This window comes from Myotis yumanensis, unplaced genomic scaffold, assembly GCF_028538775.1.
Source record: "Myotis yumanensis isolate MYYU_CA2020_CCGP unplaced genomic scaffold, mMyoYum1.0.hap1 SCAF_2, whole genome shotgun sequence".
In the NCBI taxonomy this organism is placed as follows: domain Eukaryota; kingdom Metazoa; phylum Chordata; class Mammalia; order Chiroptera; family Vespertilionidae; genus Myotis; species Myotis yumanensis.
Window position 1 is genome coordinate 90,437,904 of NW_027223753.1, and position 26,794 is coordinate 90,464,697.

General features: G+C 40.5%; 1 protein-coding gene across 1 annotated transcript in view; it reads left to right on the forward strand.

The window, feature by feature from the left end:
* The window catches only part of F13A1 (coagulation factor XIII A chain), a 193,780-nt gene that overhangs the window by 46,649 nt on the left and 120,337 nt on the right, over positions 1-26,794 (forward strand). The window contains exon 4 of the mRNA XM_070403447.1: positions 25,791-26,042. Within this exon, the coding sequence (XP_070259548.1) occupies positions 25,791-26,042 (252 nt within the window). The remainder of the gene's footprint in view (positions 1-25,790; positions 26,043-26,794) is intronic.

Genomic DNA, 26,794 nt, shown 5'->3' on the forward strand with positions numbered 1-26,794 from the left:
AGACCTTTCCAGATCCCTGCCCAGCATCAGGTCAGAAATACAATGAATAACCAGTAATCTGGACCTCAATTCTATTGATTCCTCCTTGAGGAGAGAGTTTAGGTATAAGAAACTTGGTGAAGGTACTTTGTGGGCAGGACAACCTGAAGGCCTTGGTAAGAGACAGAGGATGAGGAAGAGAGATGAGACATTGCTCTGAAGTGAATGTTTGTGTTCCTCCCCTCCTCCCAGCAAAGTCATATGTTAAAGCTCTAACCTTCAATGTGATGGTATTTAGAGATGGGGACTTTGGGAGTAATTAGGTTTAGATGAAGTGAAGGGGGTGGTGCCCCACTGAGGGATTCATATCCTTTTAAGAAGAAAAAGAGAAACCAGAGAGAGGACATAGAAAAAAAAGTCATCTGAAAGCCTGGAAGAGGGTTCACTAGGAAGCAAGTCTGCCAGTACCCAGTACCTTGATCTTGGACTTCCCAGCCTCCAGAACCGAGAGATGTAAATGTCTGCTATTTAAACAACCCAGGCTATGGTATTTGTTTTAGCATCCTCATACATCCCCGAAGTCCAGAGCTAAATGAAGTGTGGGAAACACGCAACACTGTAGTGTTACCTGAGGAGAAACACATGGGCAGGATTTTTTTTTTTTTGTATAAAACAGTCATCAACATAATGCTATCAACTCTTCCAAGTATCAAGCTTTCCATTTGAACGTATATCCTAAGAACTAACATTATTTCTAGTCCTGTTTCCTTAACTAGGAAAATACAAAGGCAACATATTTTTTCTCTCAACCTCATAACTGGCTCCCAGAGAGAGAGGCCACATTAGATGTTCAATGTCTCAAAATTAGGTTGACATGTATGCTGTTAAGTACCCTGGAAAACTACTGCACAGGATAGACAAGAGCCTTTGGTATTCTGAAGCAATTACTTTCATAAAAAAAGAGACAAAATTTATGATTCTATGACTAAAATGATGGACATGAAGTAGTGAAGACAGCTAGGGTGGCATTTTTCATCAAACAAAGTCTTTATTTTGTGTAACAAATTTCTAAGTGATGGAAAATGACACACTGTCTCCATTATTTCATTTCCATCATTTCAATCTTTTCTAACTTTCATGTTTGTGAAACAAATTGCTTTAAACATGTCAAAGTCACTTGAGTGGAGTGTTAGCCAGATTTTTAAAATAAAAATGATTCTTAAAGACAGCACTTGTGTTTATAACCATCACGATAAAATTTCAAAAAAAATCACAGTCTTGATTACTTAGGGCACATGTACTGGTATAAGGTAATCATATTCAGAAAGTAGAAAGAAATTTGCTCTCTTCCTCCTTTCCCCTAGATTTATATGGCATGGTAAACCTGGTCTTGTGGGTGCTAAATCATCCCTGTTTCAATGATTTACTAAGTCCCCCCTAAGGCATATTGATTACTTCAACCTTGGATTTTGGATGCATTTGCATTATTATGCAACAGGTTGCACTCCTCATTGACGTCTTGCTTCTTACCAGTTAGTCTTATATTCTTTCAGTGCTGATGCTTCTTGAGGGGGAGTGACCTTTTTTTGAGATAGGAGGTTGCCTAATACAGAGCAATTGGAGATACCTTTAGGCACATACTTTTGAAGAATTGATATTGGTATTCCAATGAGAGAGAGCTCAAAATATATTGCTCATCTTAAGAAACTTGGTTAAGGTACTGTGTGGGCAGGACAACCTGAAGGCCCTTGGTAAGAGACAGAGGATGGAGAAGAGAGATTAGACATTGCTGTGAACTAAATGTCCTCCCTCCTCCCACCAAAGACCTACATCATTGATAGCTTAAAAAAAAAAAGGGAGGACATGAATATCTATAATAATAATCTATAATAATAAAAGGGTAATAAAAGGCTAATACGCTAATTAAACCGAATGTCCTTCCGGGTGTCATTCTGGATGGAACCAGGGCCACAGTGAAGAAGCCCAGGTCCTGGGCACCTGCCATCAGCAGCCAGAGCGAAGCCCAGGTCCCAGGTGCCAGAGGGAAGCAGGTGCCAGCAACCGGGGGAAGGAAAGCCTATTCTTGCATGAATTTTTGTGCATTGGGCCTCTAGTACAAGATAATTATACAAACAGTGGCTACACATGTTATTCTGTTGTTGATGTTATTGTTGGAAAGCTTTTAAATTTTGAAACAAACTCCACTTTACAGAAAATTTACAACAACAGTGCAACAAACTTGTTCCCCCCCCCCCCCGCCAGAATCATTAGAGAGAGATCAACATGATGTCCCATCATCCCTGAATACTTTAGTGCAAAGACTCTCTCCTATACAACCATCAAAATCAGGATATTAACATTTATATGTTACTAGAAGCCCAGTGCAAGGATTCGTGCATGGGTGGGGTCCTTCGGCATGGCCTGGGGGCATTGGGCTGAAACAGGCAGTCCAATGCTGCCTGCCACTCCTGCCTGCCACTCCCGCTCATCCCGGCCCCACTGTGCCTGCCCCGGGCTCGCGCCCAGTCAGTCCTGATCAGGAGAGGCTTGCACTGCCACAGTGGCACTTGCCAGCTGTGAGCCCTGCATCTAGCACCCATCAATCAGCTGAGTGGCACTCCTGCTGTGGGAGCACACTGACCACCCAGGGGTAGCTCCTGCATTGAGCGCCTGCCCCCTGGTGGTCAGTGCATGTCATAGCGCCCGGTCGTTCAGTCCTTCGGTCACTTAGGCTTTTATATATACATGATCATCTGATCTCCAGACCCCATTTGAGTTTCAAAAGTTCTTCCAATACTGTCCTTGATAGCAAGAGGATCCAGTCCAGCATCCATGTGGCATTTTGTTGTTATGTCTCATCTCTTTAATTTTTTTTTTTCAGTTTGGGACAGTTTAATAGTCTTTTATTTTGGCTTTCATTATTTGATACCTTTGAAGTTTTATAAGGCAGAATGCCCCTCAGTTTGGGTTTTTCTGTTTCCTCATGATTAAAATCAGGTTATGTATCTTTGGCAGTAATAATGCAGAGTGATGCTGTGTTCTTCTCAGTGAATCCTATCTGGTTACAGATAATTTTTTACAGGTTTCATTACTGCTGATGTTAACTTTGATCATTTGATCAAGCAGTGTTACAGGTTGGTGTCTTAGTCTGTTTGGGTTATTATAACTGAATATGATATACTAGGTGGCTTGTAAACAACAAAAAAATATACTTCTTTCTCACAGTTCTGGAGGCTGGAAAATCTAAGATCAAGGTGCCAACAGATTTGGTGTCTGGTGAGAACCTATTTTCTGGTTCATAGATGACATAAATGGCTGTCTTCTCACTATGTCCTCAAATGGCAGAAGGAGTAAGGGAGCTTTCTGGAGTCTGTTTTGTTGTAAGGACACTTATCTCATTAAATACCTAATCACATTCCAAAAGCCCCACCTCAAAATGCCATTATATTGGGGGTTATATGAATATAGCAATTGGGTTCCCCTTTGAAATGAGCATGCAAGAAGATGATTAAGGAGTGTTCTTAGGATAAACCCCTGTGAAAGAAAGCAAAAGTGGCAAGCGGAGAAGTTGAGCTATGATGAAGTCCCAACAAAGACCACAGAAGGGCCTATGGAGCTAGGATGGCTCTTCAGAATTCTCCTGTGTGGAAGCAAGAGGACTGGCTTTTGTACCCCCATGGTATTCATCCATCGGATGTGAGATGCCCCTAGAATGAGGTGGAGTCTTGGGTGACGCAGTTTACCTTAGCTAAGGCAATTCCCAAAGAGGACTGACCCACTGAGGACCATCTTCTGACATCACTTCTAGCATCTTGGTGTAAGTCTGTCATTATTCAGGGATGCTTTGTAGCACATCACAGAACCCAACACAGCTATGTCTGTCAGGATCTGCACTGAAGAATTACTCTCTGTTCCCTTTGTAGTTGACAAGTGATTTATAAGAAAGTACCTTAAGACTATGAGATTATGTTATTCATCATCAAATTTTTATTGATAGAATAATAGATTGATATCAGCAAGAATTCATAATTTTCTCTTTAATTAAATGGCTTACTTACATCTGTTAAATAATTTGATGTTCAAATTGTCCTAGATTTTGCCAGTTAGAAACTCTTCCAATTGGTGTCAGTATATTTATTTCCTTAATTTTTGGCACAAAAAGATGTTTCAGGCTCATTTTATGTTTTCCCCACCCCAGTCCTGAAAACAGTTTCTCTAAGGAGCTCTGCTCCTTTTTAATAGAAAGTGATATTTAGAAATCAATATCTGGGCTCGAGGTATGTTCATTGCTATTTTTACCTCCTTTCAGTATTGCCAAGTCTAACCTAGGTTTATCTCCCTTACCATTGTTTTTGCCTCCTTGGTATGCCTGTGATGACCCCTGACCAAGACCCCTGAACTTCATAACATTTTTCATCCTTGAAGTTTTTCTTAATTCATACCTGAGGAGGTTTGAGTGAGTATGAGTGTAAGATCTATAGCAGTGATGGCAAACCTATGACACGCGTGTCAGAGGTGACACGCGAACTCATTTTTTTGGTTGATTTTTCTTTGTTAAATGGCATTTAAATATATAAAATAAATATCAAAAATATAAGTCTTTGTTTTACTATAGTTGCAAATATCAAAAAATTTCTATATGTGACACGGCACCAGAGTTAAGTTAGGGTTTTTCAAAATGCTCACACGCCGAGCTCAAAAGGTTCGCCATCACTGATCTATAGTAACAGCATTCACAAAATGACTTGTAGAGAATCTTCACAACATGCCAAAATGTGCCTTGTGTGTGGGTTAGTTTTCTATTGCTACTCTAACAAATGATCACAATCTTAGTGGCTTAAAACAGCAAATATTCATTATTTTGACATTAGACATAATGACAATGACTTGTCCAAGTATAATGATACCTTAATTGAGCTCCTCATACCTAATTTCTTCCCTCAAGGAGGAATCAGTAGAATTCAAATCCTTATTACTAGCATTCCTGGCCTGACACCTTTCCTGGAATCTGGAAAGGTTTTGGAAGGATATAGGGTCCACTGAATGGGAGCCCATATCCCTCTCCAAATTGTATGCGATGAATGGATTTAAACTATAATAGTCATTCATGGAAGATATTAAGGAATTATTTTTTATAGGGGCTAAATATGGATGTGAGAGAAAGTACAGTTTATCTTATCAGATATTAAAATTTTAGCAATAATGGATTTAGTAGATTCTTGTCATTAGCTGTTAACTGAGACTAGTTCCCTTAGAATGAGTTGCCAAATGGCTGTTTTTATGGGGTGCAGTGTGGAGATGTTGGGTGACCAGAAGCTTCCGGGGAAGGCAGGCCTAGAGGAAGTCCCAAAGTAAGGATTATTTGGCCACTCAGCAGGTAATGTGAAACTTAAAAATACGTGCTTCAAGCCTGGAGTTAAACTTTGGAGTTTAAGAGCAGTGACAGAGGTTTCAGACAAAATTCTCTAACTGTGCCATTTTCCAAAGGAGTGGACTTGGATTTCATTCATGGAAGGCAGAAATAGACCTCTTCTGTCTATAAATAAAGTATTCAGCAATGACCTTTATTTTAAAAAATTTTAGGAAATCAGTAGGTAAAAAGTAACTGGAGGGAACAAGGGAAGATTGAAATATATGCTAAGGCCTTGGGGAGATATGATGAACAGTCACCTTCTCCTACAAGGTGTCCCTAGTCAGGATTCACGGTCCAGCCTAGGATGTGGTCCCTTTACATCCTTATGTTTAAACAAGGTCTTCATATTCACTTATGAAATTGAGGTTTGTCACTTATGGAAACCAGGTTTGAATATAGTTCTTTTCATGATGCTTTCAAATGTACGTAGTGATTAGCTCATGAAGCAACTATGAACATCCTATATAATAAAAGGCTAATATGCAAATTGACCAAATGGTGGAACGACTGGTTGCTATGATGTGCACTGACCACCAGGGAGCAGATGCTCAACACAGGAGCTGCCCCCTGGTGGTCAGTGCACTCCCACAGGGGGAGCGCTGCTCAGCCAGAAGCCAGGCTCATGGCTGGTGAGTGCAGTGGTGGTGGTGGGTGCCTCTCCCACCTTTGTGGCAGCCCTAAGGATGGGGGAGTGGGCCTAAGCTATCAGTCAGACATCCCCCAGGACTCCTGGACTGTGAGAGGGCACAGGCTGGTCTGAGGGACCCCCACAAGTGCATGAATTTCATGCATCGGGCCTCTAGTCTATAATAAGCAAATGAGCAACCACACATCAACATACATATATAAGTTCATAAAATACAATACGTATGTCCTTCTTTCTGCCCATCCTTCAGGTTCTATCTTTGTTATGTCTTAGTAAAGTTGTTCTTTTAATATATATATATATATATATATATATATATATATATATATATATAAATTGATTTCAGAGAGGAAGGGACAGGGAGAGAGAGATAGAAACATCAATGATGAGAGAGAATCATTGATCATCTGCACACCCCACACTGGGGATTGAGCTCGCAACCCAGACATGTGCCCTTGACTAGAATCGAACCTAGAACCCTTCAGTCCACAGGCTGACGCTCTATCCACTGAGCCAAACCAGCTAAGGCTAAAGTTGCTCTTAACTCCACCAGCAATCACTGCTTTTGGCCTGTTACTGTCACGTGACAGTGGTCTTCGGGCTTGACTTATAGACCAAACTTGGATGTCTGATTGTAAACTCACTGAGCACAGAAAGTATATCACATACATCTCTTATATCTACACCTGTCACTTCAAGGTTAAGTGATACTACTTTGCTCATAGTTAGCACTAGTAAATACTGGTTTAAATAAATGTTTATTGAGCATGTATTGTCAATATCCACATGCAGACTGATACCAAGTGGACTGCATCCTAATGTCATGCTGGTTTTTGCTTTACCAGCATTTGTTTTAATCTCTGGCAATGCAAACTCATTTAACAATTGATGTTATTGTATTCATATATAATGTATTTAAAAGACAGACACATATTTTGTTAAAACTGCCAATGATTTGTCCTTTTGTTGTTGCCATTAGGTCATTAATAAGAATTAACTGTTTTAGTGAAAAATTCATCAGAGGCCTGTTTTGTTTGGAAGACATTCAACCAAACTTTTCATCTTATCCTTGTTGGCTAACGATAATGTTTTTTAAATTAGCTTCCATGATTTTAACTAAATAAATCTTTCTCTTAATACCCACAAGCCTCAGTTTACTTACATGATGGGTAAAACATGCACAAATGAAGCTTTGGCTCCACAGATTGCCATTTGCTGATAAAATGTAATTCTTGTACTAGTAAGAGAGAATTCCTTATGGTGTGCTTCCTGAAGCTGCCTAAGATCATGAAACAGGCAGGCCCCAAAGCTGCTGGCTGTTGCATCTGGTCAGTGATCCCTACTTTCAGTCTGAAGTATTTCCCACCCCTTCCAAACCTGCCTTAGGCTTCCAGAGCTCCGCTTGCGGGTGACAGAACCCCAAGATATGTGGAAACATCCTTTGCCAGTTGAACGTGTTGCATGACTAATTGGAGTGAGGAGGGACAAAAAACTGGTATGCAGTTTGTTTACAATCATGAAATCCATCAAAGGACACTAAACTAGACATGTGACACCAACATCCTATCACTTTCCTCCATATCCCTAGTTCCGAGTAGGGTTCACCCTCAGTGGACTGATAGAACAACAGAGCCTCATTTAAACTCATGCTGGAAAAGGGGTAGGGATTGCCCTAGAAACAATTGTGATGTAGATAACCTTTGTACTTCAAGTGGCCACATTTTTATATCATCCTCTATGAGCAAGTTTCCGTATTCACAAGGTCCAGTTCTCTCCCACTTGTTAACACCAGCTTTTAGAATAGGTTTCATATCACAGAGTAACAAATTTAAGCAAACATATTGCCTTTTCCAGGGATAAAAGAATTTTAGCATTATCTCTATTGGAGGGTTTTTCATGATCAACAATCAAAATGGGAATATTGCCCTGACCGGTTTGGCTCAGTGGCTAGAGCGTCGGCCTGCGGACTAAGGGGTCCCGAGTTTGATTCCAGTTAAGGGCATGTACTTTGGTTGTGGGCACATCCCCAGTGGGAGATGTGCAGGAGGCAGCTGGTCAATGTTTCTCTCTCATCAATGTTTCAAACTCTCTATTCCTCTCCCTTCCTATCTGTAAAAAATCAATAATATATATATATATTTTTAAAAATGGGAATATTATGAGAAGTCAAGAGATCTTTATAGCAATCAAGTTGTTCTTCTACAGCAGTGGTTCTCAACCTTGGCTGCACATTAGAATCACCTGGGAATCTTTTTAAAATCCTGATTTCTGGGCCTCATCCTCCGGAAATTCTGTTTCTTTGTTACTAATGTTGTGCCCTCACCCCATAACAAAGAAACAGAATTTCCGGAGGATGAGGCCCAGAAATCAGGATTTTAAAAAGATTCCCAGGTGATTCTAATGTGCAGCCAAGGTTGAGAACCACTGTTCTACAGTCTTCACACAGCAATCAAAGTGGTTTTTAAAATAACTTAATGTAGTCCATGTCTCTTTTCTAGTGACTACTTTAATCAATCAGAATAAATTTCTAAGTCCTGACAGCTGCCTACAAGGCCTGATTTGATATCCTAGTTCTCCTTGACCTGATCACCTATGGGTCTCCTTTCAGTTCCCTCTGCATCGCTCTCCTTGAGTATGCCGAGTATCGCCTTCCTCAGGACCTTTGCACTTACTGCAATGCTCTTCCCCCCAGGTTTACAGGGCTCATTTCCTCACTTCCCTTACATCACTGTTCAAATGTCACCTTAACAGAGTGTCCTGCTCTGGTCACTCTCTCCCCATGAGCACACCCACCCTCATCAATCTCTGTCCCCTTAAGCTACTTTATTTTTTCATAGCACTTATCTCCATTTGTCATAGTATATATCATATAAGTTCACGTTTATGCTCTATGAACATATCTGTGTTGACATTGCTGTGTTCACAGTATCTAGAACTGTGGCTGGCAATTACATGGTGCTCAATGATTTTTTTGTTTTTGTTTTGGGTTAACTTTTTATTTATTTATATTTTTATTAAAAATTTTTAATGTTGACACTATTGCAGATGTCCTCTCCCCTACTCCCCCCAAATGATCCCCTCCACCCAAGGCCCACCTCCCCCTCCCTTGGCCTTCATCACACTATTGTCTGTGTCCATTAGGTATGCAAATAGGTTCTTTGGCTAATCCCTTCACTGCCATTATCCAGTCACCACCATCCCCTCCTCTCTGGTACCCATTAGTCTGTTCCATGCTTCCATATATCTGGTTCCATTTTGTTCATCAGTTTATTTTGTTTATTAGATTCCATGTATAAGTGAAAACATATGGTATTTGCCTCTTTCTGACTGGCTTATTTCACTCAGCATAATACTCTCCAGGTCCATCCATGCTTTCGCAAAGGGTAGGAGATACTTCTTTTTTGCAGCAGCATACTATTCCATTGTGTAAATATATAACTGCTATTTTATCCACTCAGCTGCTGATGGGCACTTGGGCTGTTTCCAGATCTTGGCTATTGTAAATAACACTGCTATGAACACAGGGGTGCATATATTCTTTCTGATTGGTGTTTCTGGAGTTTTAGGATATATTCCCAGAAGTGGGGTCACTGGATCAAAAGGCAGTTCCATTTTTAATTTTTTGAGTAAACTCTATACTGCTTTCCATAGTGGCTGCATCATTCTGAATTCCCACCAACAGTGCATTAGGGTTCCCTTTTCTCTACTTCCTAGCCATCACTCGTTGTTTGTTAATTTATTAACAGTAGCTATTCTAACAGGTGTGAGGTGATACTTCACTGTAGTTTTAATTTGCATCTCTCTGATGATTAGTGACCTTGAGCATCTTTCCATAAGTCTATTGGCTATCTATATGTCCTCTTTGGAGAAGTGTCTATTTAGGTCCTTTGCTCATTTTTGAGTTGTTTGAGTTGTATAAGTTATTTATATTTTTGGAAATCAACCCCTTACTGAATGTATCATTGCCAAATATGTTCTCCCATACAGAAGGTTCTATTTTCATTTTATTGATGGTTTCTTTTGCTATGCAGAAACTTTTAGTTTGGTATAGTCCCATTTGTTTATCTTTTCCTGAATTTCCTTTGCCCTTGGAGACATATCAGCAAAAATATTGCTTCCAGAAATGTCTGAAATTTTATTGCTTATGTTTTCTTCTAGAATTTTTATGGTTGAATGACTTACATTTAAGTCTTTTATCCATTTTGAATTTCTTCTTGTATACGGTATAAGTTAGTGGTCTAGCTTCATTTTTTTGGCATGTACCTGTCCAATTTTTCCAACACCATTTATTGAAAGAGCCTGTATTTACTCCATTGTATGCTATTGTCTCTTTTGTCAAATATTAATTGACCATAAAATCGTGGATTGATTTCTGGGCTCTCTGTTCTATTCCATTGGTCTATATGCCTGTAGTTATGCCAGTTTTAATTATAATTGCATTGTAGTATAGTTTGATATCTGGTATTGTGATCCCTCCAACTTTGCTCTTCTTTCTCATTACTGCAACTTACCAGGGGTTGGTTTGTTTTTTGTTTGTTTTTTTGTTCCATATAATTTTTTGAAATATTTTTGTCTAGATCTCTGAAAGATGCATTGGTATTTTAATAGAAATTGTGTTGAATCTATAGCTTGCTATGGGTAGTATGGACATTTTAATTATGTTGATTCTTCTAATCCATGAACATGGTATGTGCTTCCACTTAACTGTATTTTCCTTAATTTATTTCTTCAATGTCCTAAAGTTTTATGTGTATAGGTCTTTTACCTCCTTGGATAAAATGTATTCCTAGGTTCCTTATATTTTTGTTGTTACAAGAGTAAATGAGGTTGTAGTCTTAGTTTCTCTTTCTGAGAGTTCATTATTAGTGTATAAGAATGCCACCAAATTCTGGATATTGATTTTGTATCCTGCAACTTTGCTGAATTCATTTATTAGATCTAGTAGTTTTTTGGTGGAGTCTTTAGGGTTTTCTATGTACAATATAATGTCATCTGTGAGTAATGACAGTTTTACATCCTCCTTTCCAATTTTGATGTCTTTATTTATTCTTCTTGTTTGCTCACTTTGGCTAGAACTTCCAGTACTATGTTGAATAAGAGTGGTGAAAGAGGAAATCCATCTTATATCTGATCTTAAGGGAAATGCTTTTAAGTTTTGCCCATTGAGTATGATGTTGGTTGTAGGTTTGTCATATATGGCCTTATATTGTTAAGGTATGATCCCAATATAGCCACTTTGCTGAGAGTTTTTATTATAAATGCATGCTGGATTTTGTCAAATGCTTTTTCTGATTCTATTAATATGATCATATGATTTTTATCCTTCATTTTGCTTATGTGGTATATCATGTTTATTGATTTTCAAATATTTAACCATTCTTGCATCACTGGAATAAATTCCACTTGGTCATGGTGTATTAATTTTTTTAGTGTATTGGTGGATCCTATTTGCTAATATTATGTTGAGGATTTTAGCATCTATGTTCATCAGGAATATTAGCCTGTACTTCTTTTTATTGGAGATTATATATATATAAATATATATAAATATATAAATATATATATATATATATATATATATATATATATATATATATCTCCTATATAATAAAAGCCTAATATGCTAATTGTCCATTCATCTGATCGGCCGTTCAACCAATCAAAGCATAATATGCTAATGATATGCTAAGACCACTCAACCACTTGCTATGATGTGTACTGACCACCAGGGGGCAGATGCTCAATGCAGGAGCTGCCCCCTGGTGGTCAGTGTGCTCCCACAGGGGGAGTGAAGCTCAGCCAGAAGCCAGGCTCATGGCTGGTGAGCACAGCAGCAGTGATGGGAGCCTCTTCCACCTCCATGGCAGCACTAAGGATGTCTTACTGCTGGCTTAGGCCCACTCCCCTGAGGGCTCCTGGACTGTGAGAGGGTGCAGGCCGGGCTGAAGGGACCCTCCTCCCCTCCCCCGTATGCATGAATTACATGCACCAGGCCTCTAGTATATATATATAGTTTTTATGTCATTTATTTCCACTCTGATCTTTATTATTTTCTTCCTTTTACTTACTCTGGGCTTTTCTTGTTGTTGTTGTTTTTTTTTCTATTCTTTTAGTTATAGGGTTAGGTAGTTTATTAGAGATTTTTCTTGTTGTTTTTAAATAGGCCTGTAATGCCATGAACTTCTTTCTCAGGACTGCTTTCACTGTGCCCCATAGATCTTGGGTTGTTGTGTGTTCCTTTTCATTTGTCTCCTCCAGGTAATTTTTTATTTCTTCCTTGATCTCATACATATTAATTGTCTAATAATATGTTATTATCCTTCATATGTTTAAATATCTTTGAGCTTTTTTATCGTGGTTGATTTCTAGTTTTATGACATTGTGATCTGAGAAAATGCTTAATATAATTTTAATTTTCTTCAGTTTGTTAAGTCTTATTTTGTGTCCTAATTTGTGGTCTATCTGTTATAATGTTCCATGTGCACTTGAGAAGAATGTGTATTCTGCAGCTTTGGGAAGAAATGTTCTATAAATACCAATTAAATCATCTGATCTAGTGTGTTGTTAAAGGTTGTTGTTTCCTTGTTGATTTTTTATCTTGAAAAGCTATTCATTGATGACAGTGGGGTGTTAAAATCCCCTATTATGACTACATTGCTTCGCTCTCTCTCATAATGTCCACCAAGAGATTTTCATATATTTAGGTTCTCCTATATTGGGTGCATGTATGTTAAACATGGTATAGCCTCTTGTTGGAATGATCCCTTTAGAACTGTGTAGTGATCTTCTATGCCTTCTGTTATGGCCATTGTTTTGAAGTCTACTTGGTCAGATATAAGTATTGCCACCTCCACTTTTGTTTTGTTTCCATTTGCATGAAATTTTTTTTTATCCCTTCACTTTCATCCTGTGTGAGTCTTTTGTTCTGAGATGGATCTCTTGTAGACAGCATATATATTTGTCATATTTTCTTATCCATTCATCTACCTATATCTTTTGATTGGATCATTTAATCCATTTACATATAAGGTTATTATTGATAGGTCTTTATTATTGCCATGTATTTTCTTTATGCCTATGTTCCTCTCTCTGTGTCTCTGTCTGTCTGTCTCTCTCTCTTTATTCTTATTTTTATAACAGTCGCTTTAGCAATTATTGCAATGATGCTTTGGTGTTAATAAACTCCTTTATTCTTCTTTTATCTGGGAAGCACTTTATTTTGCCTTAGATTTTAAATGATAGCCTTGCTGGATAGAGCAGTCTTGGTTGCAGGTTCTTGCTTTTCATTACTTTGAATACTTCATGCCATTTCCTTCTGGCCTGAGGTGTTTCTGTTGAGAAATTAGGTGACAGCCTTATGGGAATTCCCTTTTAAGTAAGTGACTATTTTTCTCTTGCTGCCTTTAAGGTTATTTATTTGTCTTTAATCTTGACCATTTTCATTATGCTGTGTCTTGGTGTGAGTCTCTTTGGGTTCATCTTGTTTAGGACTATCTGTGCTTCCTGATCTTGTGTGACTTTTTCCTTCACCAGGCTAGGGAAGTTATCTGTCATTTCTTCAAACAGGGTCTCTACCCTTTGCTTGATTTCTTCTCTTTCTGATACCCCTATGATGCAGATATTGTTGTGTTTCATATTGTCCTTAAACTATCCTCCTATTTGTTTTTAATTTTTTTTTTATTGATTTTAGAGAAAGAGGAAGGGAGAGGGATAGAGAGCTAGAAACATTGATGAGAGAGAAACATAGATAGTCTGTCTCCTGCTTGCCCCCTACTAGGGATTGAGCCTGCAACCTGACTGGAAATCAATCTTGTGACCTCTGGGTTCATGAGTTGATGCTCAACCCTAACTCCTCCCATGAACACACAGTGAACAGAGTGATAACTATGCACAGGCAGACCAAGGCCAGTTACAAATAATATCTATAGGCTTCTTTTAGCTTAGAGCTGGGGGCAGATGTGTGGTTGGACTGAGGCTCCCTGAGGTCTGCACCTACCTATAAGCTAGCCCACCTCCTCCCGAGTCTTCCTCCTGAGCCTTCCAAAGAGTCTTTAGGATGAACTCAGTCTAGCCTAGCTCTGGCTAGTGGGCCCCCTGCTTAGAGATTACACAGTCAGGCACTCAATGAGGGGAAATTAGTCTCTGCTTCAAAGCCAAACACCTCGGTCTACTACAGACTCTAACTCTACTTCTTAAGGGCACTTGCTGAAGGTTCAGGTTGGGTACAGCCTGCAGTCTCCTCTGTAGGAGCAGGTTCAGCTGCCCTGGGCTCAAGGGGATAGATCAAAAGAGTCTCTGATTCAGAATGTTGCCTGCCCAACCCGCAGGAGGGGTAAGCACTTCCTCCTGGTTCCAGACAAAAGCCTCTGAGGGTCTCATACTTTGCATGTCTGGGTCTGAGTTCCTATCTAATCCGGCACAGAACTGCACCCAGTGGGGGTATTCAGGACTTTACAGAGCTGAACCAAACAGTCTCCTGTTGGGGATGGTATGCACAGCCTGCACGGGGTGGGGACTAGCTCTACTTCTCCTTCCAGAGGCTGCCTGGCTGAACTCACAGGAAGCTTGGAACAGCCTTCGTATGGTACAGCCACAGAGTTCAGCACTTGGCCATCTGTCTCCCTGACAGAAACCTTCTGGGAAACAGAATCCAAAAATCCCAGCTCTGAGAGAGAAACATGACTGCTGGCCTAAACAGAGTGCTCTCTTGCCGCCAAACCAAGCAGGAGAGGGTAGAAAATCAGCCCCTTACAGGACGCTGATCTCTCTCCTCAGCTGGTCTCAGCAAAGTGGGGACCAACATTTCCTGCTCCATTTGGGCTCCAAACTCTTCAGGGTAGCCCAAAAATTCAAGACCTGTGTCACTGCCCCATGCCACTGACTCAGCCGGCTAGGGCAGCCTGGGCAGCTCCACAGGTGTGGGGAGGGGTTCCGACCTTTTGCTCCAGGTGGGACAGACCTTTCTCCTTTCCCCAAGCCAAACAGTTTAGTCACTAACTAGGGCTCTGCACGTTGCCTTTCAAGAAAGTAGAGGGTCACTCAAGGTCACTGCTAGGTGTACCTGCAGACCATTCCCCTGGGCCCAAATGTGGCAATGCAGCCTCTCCAGTCCCAGAGCGAATTTATTAAGCTGGGACTGCTAACAACAGGAGTGCTCCTCCACTGGGAAGGTGTGATTCAAGTCTCTCAGGCAGACAGAATCCCGCTGGTTCCCTCTGCCCGATGCTACGACACTACGCGGGCTCTCCTTCCAGTCTCTGCTGTTCTGGGTTTGGGATCCCTGCAAGGGGTTGAGACCCTACACTCCCAGGGTGAGGGAGGTTTGCAGCCATGATATCCTCCAGCCTCTTAGCCATCGCACCTGCTTGAGGGGGGCTCTTCCTTTCCTTGACTACACTCCTCTTACCAGTCTCCATGTGGATTCTTCAGTGCTCCTTACATATGATATCTCTGATCAGCTACTCTTCAATTGGTTTTTCAAGTTGATTGCTCTGTAGTTGAGAAGTAAATCTAGTCCCTGGCTGGGAACATAGGCACACAGGCTGCAGCTCTGCAGCCATCTTCGACTTGGGTTTGGTGCTCAATAATTGCCTGTAGCATAAAACCCTTTACTATTCATGTGGTCATGCTCAGAAGTAAAAATAAAATAGGTGTAGTAAGTTTTCTTTGCTGTTGTGACCACAGATACCATATAAAAATGAGAGTAATAATAATTTGTTCAGTTCATGACATGGCCTTCAAATATATTATTATTTAATTCTCACCTTTTATAATTGCCACTTTACATATGGAAAATAGACTGAGTGTTTCATTAGCTTCCCTAATCATGACTGCTGGCCTGAACAGACTTGGGTTCAAATCATTGTTTGGCAACTTGAGAACTATGTAACTCCGAGCCAATTACTAAGTTCTCTGAGTCCCAGTGTCCCCAGATATAAAATAGATAAAACTTTTAAAGCCAATATAGAGTGTTAATACAATATTTGACACATTGCAGGGTCCAGACAATAAAATAAAAATTCCTCTAGTTTTATAATCAACAGAAGTTTGTTTATTCAAAGGAATTGCTTATGCTGGTGAGAGAGCAACTAAGAAGTCAGACAGGTGACACAGTGAAGCAACCCAGGAATTAGTAACAGAAAAAACTGCCACCACACCTGGATCGGGAGGCACACGGAGGAGGAGGTCCCACCAAAACCCAGAAGCCAGCTAAGAGCTGGAGCCAGAGCAGGGGAGCACCGAGGAGACTTGGGTTCTCAGGAAGGAGAGACAAGGGGACTCACCTTGGTGTCTGCCCCGCTCTGCCTCCAAAGCCTCTCACTGGCTAAACTAAGTAAAAGCCAGAGGGTAAAGGAGCCTGGGAATAGGACTTCTTGTGGAACCAAAAAGAGGGTTCTGGAAGGTGTGGGCATTGGGTCAGAGAGCAACCAGGCAGCCAGTTGGCACAGTAGATAAACACAGACAGTAGTTACTAGTCCGCAGTGTACAATCTGGAACTCAAATTAAAATTCTCTAGCTCCTGCTCTTCCTTTTCCCTGGGAATTGGATCAGTACTATAAACAAATTCACAGTGTAGTGTTATGCTTATAACCAAGTTTGTCTAAATAGTTGAGAGTTACATTAATTATTTTTTTTCTTAAAGACTAAAGATATTCTGTCTTCTCTCAAATGAGGTTACATACACATGTGTTTAAGGGAATTTCCAGAACACCAGCTTCATGAGTAATTCCGCACAGCGGTTAACCACACCAGTCCCTAATTTTTGGAGCAAACTCTTCAAAACAGCATGCTCATCCAGGCTTTGAGCTTAGTCATGACCCCTAGGGTTAGAAGAGATTGCTTTTTCTCGTGGCTGTATGCCCAACATCTAAAATGGTGCCTGGCAACTAGTTGGCCCTCACAACCTCTTCGGTTAAGGATGAACCAAACCTGAGGTTATCCTTGGCTCAGCCCCTCTCACTCGGAGCCAGCATCTCATTTCTGACCCAGCTCCCTGCTTCTACTCTGTACGCCTCCACTTACCGCCTGCCAGAGCCAATCATTATCCCTTTGGAGGCACTGTCATGCCTGGCCTGAAAACTTCAGCAGCGTCTGACTGGTTTCCTGGCTCTGCTCTTGCCCCCTCCTGATCACTCTCCATCCTGCAGCCAGTGATCTTCTGAAGTAAGTGCACGTCTCATAGGCTACTTAGAGCATCTCAGTGGCTCCTGCCCCATTTCCAGCCCCTCCTGGGATGCAGCCGAAACACCTCTGCACGGCATCAAAGTTCCCTGGGGCTTTCCTGTCCAAGTCAGCTGCTTCTCTTGCCACAGGTGTCCTGAGAGTCTCCTGGCTCCCTTAGGCTCCAGGCTTGCATTATTCCCTCTGTGAGGAAGGCTCCTCCCCACCTTGTCCACCTTTAAGATCATATTTCAAAGCCACATTCTCTGAGGGGTCTTTCAGACTTTTGTAGGCAGTTTCTGGGTTTCTACTACACCCACCAGTTGTGACAATTTATGTTTCCGAAGCCCCCACCACACCTTGCTCCTTAGGCCAATAATCCCAGCTATAGCCTGACATACTGTGGGCACATTTCAAATGTGAGTCAAATTTGTCAGAGGAGCGCTTATTTCACAGATGAAGAAACTCTTATCTCAGTGCTGTTGAAGGTTCTATCTGCTGTCCTTTCCTTCCTCTCTCTGTTGCTGGCAGCCAGCTGAGCCAGGGTCTCATCTCTTCATATTCAGATTGTGGCCTTGGTTGGCCATTGAAGGCATGTGTTTTTCATGAGGACGGTCAGCATCAGGCAGTCACTGTATTGTTTTTTCTGAATCATTCAAACAGTCTAGCACAGTGCTGGTTTCATATATATTCCACAAAATTATACCCTACTCCAAAAGGTTTTAAGAGAATGAGGTAGCCCTCGCCAATTTGGCTTAGTGGATAGAGCATTGGCCCATGGACTGAAGGGTTCTGGGTCCCATTCCAGTCAAGGGCACATACCTCGGTTGCAGGCTCAATCCCCAGCCCTGGTTGGGGCATGTGTGGGAGGCAACCAATTGATGTGTCTCTTTCACATCGATGTTTCTCTCTGTGTGTCCCTCCTCCTCCCTTCCACTCTCTCTAAGAATCAGTGGAAAAATATCCTCGGGTGAGGATTAACAAAAACAAAACAAAAAAGCAGAAAATCCAGAAATCGACACAAGCCATTATGCTCAGTTAATATTTGACAAAGGAGGCAAGAACATACAATGGAGTCAAGACAGTCTCTTCAATAAATGGTGTTGAAAAAATTGGACAGATACATGCAAAAAAAAAAAAAAAAGAATGAGGTAGGATTGAAAGAAAAGTGAAATAAAATCAAGGTAGACAAGACACCTTAAAAAGTATCTACCTTTAATTTACCAACTATTTATTAAGCACCTACTATGTTCCAAGCATCATGCAAGCCACTGGATATAAGAATTTAAAACTCAGTCCCTTCCTCAAGAAGCTTCCTCTTCCTTCCCCAGTTTGCTGGAGCCACAGAATAAGAGCACCAGACAGCCTTCTTCCTTTAGGAAACATCATTTATGTTTACCCATATACCCATGTATCTATGTCTATACATCTACACCTATACAAAATAAGGAGTGAAATAGAAAGGGCGGGTTCCTGGGGGTCCTTACTAAATTACTTGCTTAACCATTTTTGTTTCTCTCCTCTTTGTTGCTATCATCTGAGTTTTCTGTGCCTGTTTGATTGTTTCCTTTTTTTTTTTTTTTTTTTTTGAGGTGTTGTTGTTGGTCTTTGTAGTTAGTAACCTGATGTTTCTAAAAACTATTCAGGGACTTCTTCCATCCTGGTCTCTGCATCCGCATTCCATCCTGGGGCTGTTGGAACAAGCTTGTTTCCCTTCACAAGGCACTGCCTCATGCTTCCAGCTCTGCCCAATGCATCACGCTGTCACAGAAATCCTTCCAGGGCCCATTTGGAAATAGATTGATTACTTTGAACATGAATGGTGTGTCTTGGGAAAAGAACAAATGAATCAAATGGAAAAATGAATGAACATCATGAAATTTACCTTACCAGCTGGAGACATGACATATTCATGAGTTCCTTGGAGACAGTCCTTTTAGAAGAATTCACTATTAAAGAAAGTCTGCAGTTAGGTGGAGTCAGAGTTCAGCTTAAATGTATTTATATCTGAATGGAAAACACCCTCTGAAAGAAAAAGTCTAGAAGTAGAATTTTTTATCTCGTGTGAAGGGCGGTTGGAGTGATGGTGGGCTTGCTGCAGGCATCTCCTCTCAGGCCTTCTCGAGTCTCTCTGATGTGTTTAATGGGACTGGGCATCTGCAAAAGGTTCTGTTCAGTCCCATTGACATGTATTGGCATCCACTCGGTGTAAGGCATTGTGACATCCTGTGGGGCTATAAGGACAAACAAGATAATGTCTTTAATTCAATTCAATGAGAAAAATAGATGTCTAAGTAAATAAAGGGAAAAGGTTTTGTTGGGGTTTTCTGGTGATTAATTAAGACTTGCACAACCAGAAGTGTTGCTATCACTAAGTATAGTATGGGGACCACAGATCATGGCCACTTGATTTACAGTTGAGATGCCCATGAGATGAGGGAAATCGGGGTGCCCTGATGTAGGTAGGAGCTTCTTCATGTCAGAGCATCAGGAGAAAGTGACTGACAGGTGTGTGTTTGTCAGCTGCTGGGACCTACTTCTCCACGTTGAGTACATCCTTCCAGGTTCTAGACACGAGCGAGGGGAAGTCCGAACCATTCCATTAGCAACAATATTCACTGGTACTGATCATCCTATGTGCTAATTAGTGGCCATCCTGGGAACCTAATCACCACATAGGATGTTGTGTTTTTAATGTGAAAATATTGCAAAGCCATCAAATGAATAAAAAAAATTAATTTGTGAAATGCAACACATTCCTCTGTGGGTTACTACCTATGTGGAGCTTTGCCTGCAGTGGGTTCTCAGGTATGAAATGAATGTTTGAGAGTGGATTTTCCCCAAAATCACAGAGCTGAGTCTGAACTGGAGGTAGATTTCTCCTACTAACTTGGAAGAAACACTAATGTAAAGAAGCCATGAAAAAGCTCAGGCCCATTGAGCCAAGGTTGGTATAGAATAAAATCTTAAAGGAATGAAATATTTTCACCATCTTTTGCCTGATTCCAGGCTTCGAGGGTGGGCGGGTGGGGGGGGGGGGGGGGGCAGGGCGGAGGTGCAGGTGGGAGGATGGAGTAAGGAATTAAAGTAGTTGCATTTCTCTGTATTCCTACAGTTACGTGTAAGGAGAGAGTGCGATTAAAGAAAGCATGAGGGGATTCCAATATAAGCATATGATCCAGCCAAATTTTGCCTTACAAATAAATAGTATTTCTGTGGCCTCAAATATAATTTACAGATTAAAACCAGCATTTAAACTAAAAGTGTAGGTTAATTTCTAGATCACTTGGGAAGATGGCACCAATTTTAGATAAGTATGAAAAAAGGCAAGTGGTAATTATATTTTTCATGTTTAGTAGTCTATATTATTAAAAATAAAATGAAGATCTTTTGGAGATATTAAATTTCCTGCTTCTATTTTTCTTGCTCAGATTTTAAAACACAAAAATTACACAATTTGGGGTTGGGGAAAACAAAACCTCTCTCTAGGCATTATACACCACAGCAAACGTGTGCACACGCTCACCTGAGTACGGCAGGCTTCGCCCAAGCTGGTCCAGGACAGTTGATAGGCGGCAGTCATGGATGTTGATGTATGGGTGCTCCGGAGTGCAGCCCGATTGTGGTTTCTTAAACATGCCACGTCCTGGGGGTGAGAAGGGCTCTTTAGTGAAATGAAATACTACTCTGTCACAGTTTCCTTGCTCACAATTCAATCATGGCAAATCCTTCCCCAGTGCTGCCACTGAAATCATTACATTCAGAATTAAACATGGTGTAACAGAGCAGGCGACAATACCCTGAGGTGCTATTGACATGCCAGGTCTCACATCAATAACCAGCTTTCCCATACAGTGAATATGAAAAGGCCTGCAGATGTGGATTCTTTTTTCTCCCTTTGGAATGAGTGTAATCACCGTCTGTTCCTGATTCGCTTCCATCTGCCTGTCTGGTGCCACGTGGCCTGACCTGTCATCGGTGCTGCTCGCCCTTCTCCCTCCAGTCACTGCCCTCACTCTAGAAACCTGCCCAATTCAGCTCCCTAGGAGCCCTGAGACCCTCTGCGCAGGGTCTTCTTTCTCGCCACCAGTCAGTAAGCCCTTGGATCCAAACTTCTTTCTGACATACACATCTACTATCCACCATCGTGTATCCCCTCACTCTCCTCTTGCCTCATATCCTTCAGATTTCCCCACTTTCTTTTCCTTTTGGCTTCCTTCATCTTCCTAATCCCTCCAGTACCCTCCCGCTCACCTTCATGAAAGCAGCATGGTGCTGAGGAAGGAGAACAGCTTTCACAGTGCAGAGAACTTGGTCCCAGTCCTGCCTCCACGCTTGCTGTTACATGATGTCCTGCATGTGACAAGCTCATGGAGCCTCAGTTTCCCACCCGTGAAAATTCCCACACAGGGTTGTTGTAGGGACCCAAGGAAACAAACCTTTACTCCTGTCACTTTATTTCCATCTCCATGTGAAAGGCCTTGACAGCGTTTACACTAATAAAATTGAATATTTTAGCTATGTATAGTGGAACAAGACTGAGGAATTTAACTCGCAGGCTCTAAGGAAACTAAATGTTGATCTAATAATAGGGCAGATGTTTGTTTTTGGTTTAATAACAAATTTTTCTTTGGAAGGAAAAACTAGGTGATGGTATTTTCTTCTGAGTCTTAGACTTCTGTGTCTATAATAAATCATCTCAGTAAACTGTAAAATTCTCTAAGGCAAAGTGGGCAAAGTTTTATTGTAAGGGCCACATACTAAATATACTAAATACAATTAGGCATTGCAGCTCATATGGTCTCTGTGACAGCTACTCTGCTGCTGTAGCACAAAAATACCCAAATGAATGAGCTGGTCTGTCTCCCAATAAAACTTTATTCACACAAATAGGTGGCAAGCTACCTTTGGCCCCTGGACTCTATTTAGCCAGCTCCACTCTGGGGCATGAATGGAGATTACAGTTACCATAAATGATTAAGGAAGTCAGAAATTATGAGTGAGTTACAGGTCTCAGGTGATTCTTTTGTGATAATTCTAGAATCATTAAGGCTTTTTGGTTAATAATGAACATCATTGTGTGTGTGTGTGTGTGTGTGTGTGTGTACGTGTGTGTGGCCTGCATAAGTTCTCCTGACAGAAATATTAGTCAGCTCCAGATTTTGGGATGTAGAGTAAACAGGCCCTTGGAAGCAGATTTGGGTTCTATAGGTTCATTGGAAGTTGGTGAACCCATCCTGGCTTCCTGGAACTCCTGGAGCTGAGAAATCAGAAAGCCAGAGAGAAAGGGGATAGCAGTGATGACTGCCATTCATTGAGCTGCCCTTCTCGTCACAAACTATGACCACGATTCTCCGCACTTTAAGTGAAGGTTTAGTTGAGAGAGGACGAGTGCTTAGCCCACACCCACACTTAGGTCAGAGGCTGCTTTCCCCGTGGCCGCAATAGTCCCCTCAACAAAAGTGACTGCCTTTCTCTGGGACACCCACCTTTCTCCAGATTTAGAACCAGAGCAGGTAAAATGGTCTCTTCTTCCTTCTATGTTTACTTTCCAGGAGCGGTTTCAAACACCAAACAATAAATATATCCTAAGTCACTCCATATGGCATGCCAGGCATAAAGCTTCCATTATATTATATTTTATTGTTTAAATATATTTTTATTGATTTCAGAGAGGAAAGGAGAGGGAGAGAAAGATAGAAACATCAATGATGAGAGAGAATCATTGATTGGCTGCCTCCTGCACATTCCACACTGGGGATGGAGCCCGCAACCTGGGCATGTGCCCTGACCAGGAATCAAATCTAGGGCCCTTCAGTCAGCAGGATGATGCTCCATCCACTGAACCATGTCAATCGGGCCTTCCATTATATTTTAAAATTTCTTTTCTTTCCATTTCCAGAACTAAACTGCAAAGAGACGAGAAAATGAAAGCTCAGACAATTAAGAAATCTGCCCAAAGCATCACCAATAACTAGCTGTGAAGTGATAACTTGAACGTAGTTCTCACCAACTGCAAAGCGTTCTCTATGCATACAACTGCTGTGGAGCAATGGCTAACATCGCAGGCTCTCAAGCCTTACTGACTGGGTTCAAATCTCAATTCCACTACTTACTAGCTGCATCACCTTGAACAACCCTGTGTCTTAGTTTTCTATTTTATCAAACTAGAATGATACTGATCCCCCCACATACACAGTTTGTCCTAAGTAATGAAGCAGTAACGGGCACATAATAAACAGCCCGGGGACTGGCTCTTTCTGTGATCGCAGGAGTCTGTCCTTCACTGCCGTGTCCCTAGCACTTAGAATAACTCCTACCACATAGTCGGCAACATTGTTGTATAAATGAAAAATGTTCAAACAAACTAGTCTTTGAATTAGGTCATGTCTGGGTTCAAAGACAACTTTTCTTTGTATCATGTGAATTTAATAGGTCAAATTTAATATGAGTCTTTGACATCATGATTTGAAATGTAGTAATGGAAACTAGTGATTGTCTTAGTTATTTCAATGCTCCCAACAGAAGTGAATGCTGTACAAAGGTGATGCTGAGGTTCATAGCACACGGCACACGGCACATTCACATTTATTCTAGTTCTTTGCTATTCCCGAAGGAGTGTCCTTATGTAATTCATTCTAAAATTTCCTTCATCCTTTTTTTAAAAAAACAAACAAACAAACAAACATCTAAGTCTGTCATTAAGGCATAGACTTTATCCCTGAATGTTTGTACTAAACTTGTGTCCTGTTTAATACTGTGTATTTTAAATCCAAGCTAGTATTTCGTGACAACAGCTGCTGGGAGCTACTGTAATAAGTGAATTATGGTCCTATTCAGCTGGCAAGATTGCCTTTGATGCCTGCACTTCGGCAATGATGGGGGTACAGAGGGCAACAGTGCCTCCAGAGGGGCCCGCAGCCCCCAGTGGACCATACACAGAGAGGAGCACGTCCAGGAAATATGGGGATGGAAGTGCATTTGAAACAATCAGCTTTTTCAGGTAGAATTTCATGCAATTTCTCAGAAGCTGAGACCTATAGCCCCAAGAACACCATCTAGACACTGTCACTTCTTGGCAGACAACCATTTTTAAAGCTTTATCAGATTTACAATAACATTCATTCTGAGTGGTGATTAACGGATACCCCTAACACAGCAAAGCATTGGGGTTCTAATCTTTCTCCCTGTCTTACACTGTAAATTATTTTCATTAAGATTAAGCATCTCACTAGAGTAACTTAGGCAACCACCACCTCAGGTGGCTCTATCCCAACAGTACATGGACCAAAGAATACTTTAAAGACCTCAGCAATTGCAGATGCCAACATGAAGCATCATTTTTGTTTGTTTTAATGTAGTATCCTCTACATGTTTTGTTTAAAACAATTAAAGTGAATAAGTTTTGCTCTTGAAGTTTCTTCTGATTACAATCAAAATGATGTACACACTTAGTCTGATATGTATTTTCTTCAAGTAAAGAAAAATCAAATATTGAATATGTTTTGGAAATATGTATAACTGAAAAGTTTGCCTCAGTTTAAATTATTGATGCATTTGATTACCGTATAAACTAAGCGGTAAATTAAACTGTAAGTAAGAGAGTTACAGAATGCTGGGAGGTTGAATTTCCACATACAGTGAAACTTTGATTTTTCAGGAACCCATTGGTAAAACATAGTTATGAGATTAACATATGAAATAACAATTTGGTCCTAAATGGAGTAATAAAGAGAAACAAGATTTACCCTGAGATAGTTTATATGTAAAGTATGATGAGTCTGAAAACATGGTAAAATATAACAACGTTTAATCTTCTATTGAAATGACAGCTAAAAAGTTGTTATGCATGAGGAATTATGTACTATGTATCTTACTTGTATTATTTTATTTCATTCTTAGATAGTATTATTACCCTCATTTGCTGATAAAGAAAAAGAGAAGAAAAGAGGTCAAGTAATTTGCCAGAGGTTGCAAGGCTAGGGAAATTGCAGAGCCAACATTGAAACTAGATAATTTGCCTCAGAAGCCTGAATTCTAGCCTATGACACAAGCTTACGATGTTAATGAGACTGACAATAAACACATGTTTTGGTTGTGTATGAAAATGGTTGCATATGACAACTTATACATATAATGCTATTATAGGTAATATAACAGATAATACAATTACATACAGACTAGAAATAAAAATAAATCATTTGCCTTATGTCCTTTAAAAAACAATTCTACCTTTTTAGAGGGCAGAATTTCAGGGAATGATAACTTCACAGTACTCTATAATAAACTCCGTTTTTGTTTTTGCATTCCAGATTAGTATTTCTATATCTTATTAATCAACCAATTAAAATTCCTATACATATTGTTATTGCTTTTTAGCTAGACATGACACATCTGAGCTTCAAAGAAGTTAAGAAAATGGACTACCATCATGTAGGTAGTTGGGAGCAGAAATTATATTCAACCCAATTCTTATGATTTCAAGTGTAATACAGTAAATTATTTTCCACCTTCTGTTGTAAGGTGGCAGAGTGAGGACAAAATTGGTTTGTGAAATCTACTCAAGGCTACACTTGTTCTTTCTTCGCATAGGGCGCTACCCTCAGGAGAACAAGGGAACCTACATCCCAGTTCCTGTCGTTCCTGAGCTGCGAAGTGGCAAATGGGGGGCCAAAGTCATCAGCACAGCGGACAGGTCTGTCCGGCTGTCCATCCAGTCTTCCCCGGAGTGCATTGTGGGGAAATTCCGCATGTACATTGCCGTCTGGACCCCCTATGGTATACTCCGCACCAGCCGGAACCCAGAAACCGACACCTACATTCTCTTCAATCCTTGGTGTGAAGGTAAAGGGCAGGCGTCTATTTTTATCATTAAAAACAATTCATATATTTACGATGTTTCTCTTTTTTGAAGTTATAGCAGAATTATTGTGGAAGACATGTTTCTTTTCTACATACACTCCCCTCCCCACCACGATTAACAGACAGAAAAAAAAAGTGAGAAATTTGTCCTTAAAGTATATGAGAACAAAACCTGTATACATAACATTAATGCTGCTATACATTTATTCCAGGAAAAATGAAAGATTGCCTAAAGTTGCACAATTAGTTAATTGTCAAATTATATTTTTAAGGCATGACCTCTGTGTTTGTGATTTCTCTGTGAACAAAATAGGCTTATGAAACTTGACTTTCAAACCTACTAAGATCCATAATCTGGCTTCAGAAAAATACAATAAAGTTGATCCTGTCCATAGTGGAACTAATTTCACTATCTAATTCAAGGATAGACAGCCTTAAGGTCTAATGATCCCATAAATTTGTTTATATGCATAGTGGATGCAAATTTCATAAGCCATAAGTCTGGATGTGCAAACATACAACTTTATTTTAATGGGATACAACTTAATCTCTGCTGCTATTTTGATTCTTCTTTCTGTCTACTGCAGCTTAACCTAGTTTTACTTAAATAAACGAAACCAAGTCCAAAAATTTCTCTATCAATGCAGTTTAAAAACTCAGTCCTACACCATAGTTCCTCCTCATGTCCATGTCTATCCTTCTGCCTCCACACTGGCATGGGACTGATTTTAGTT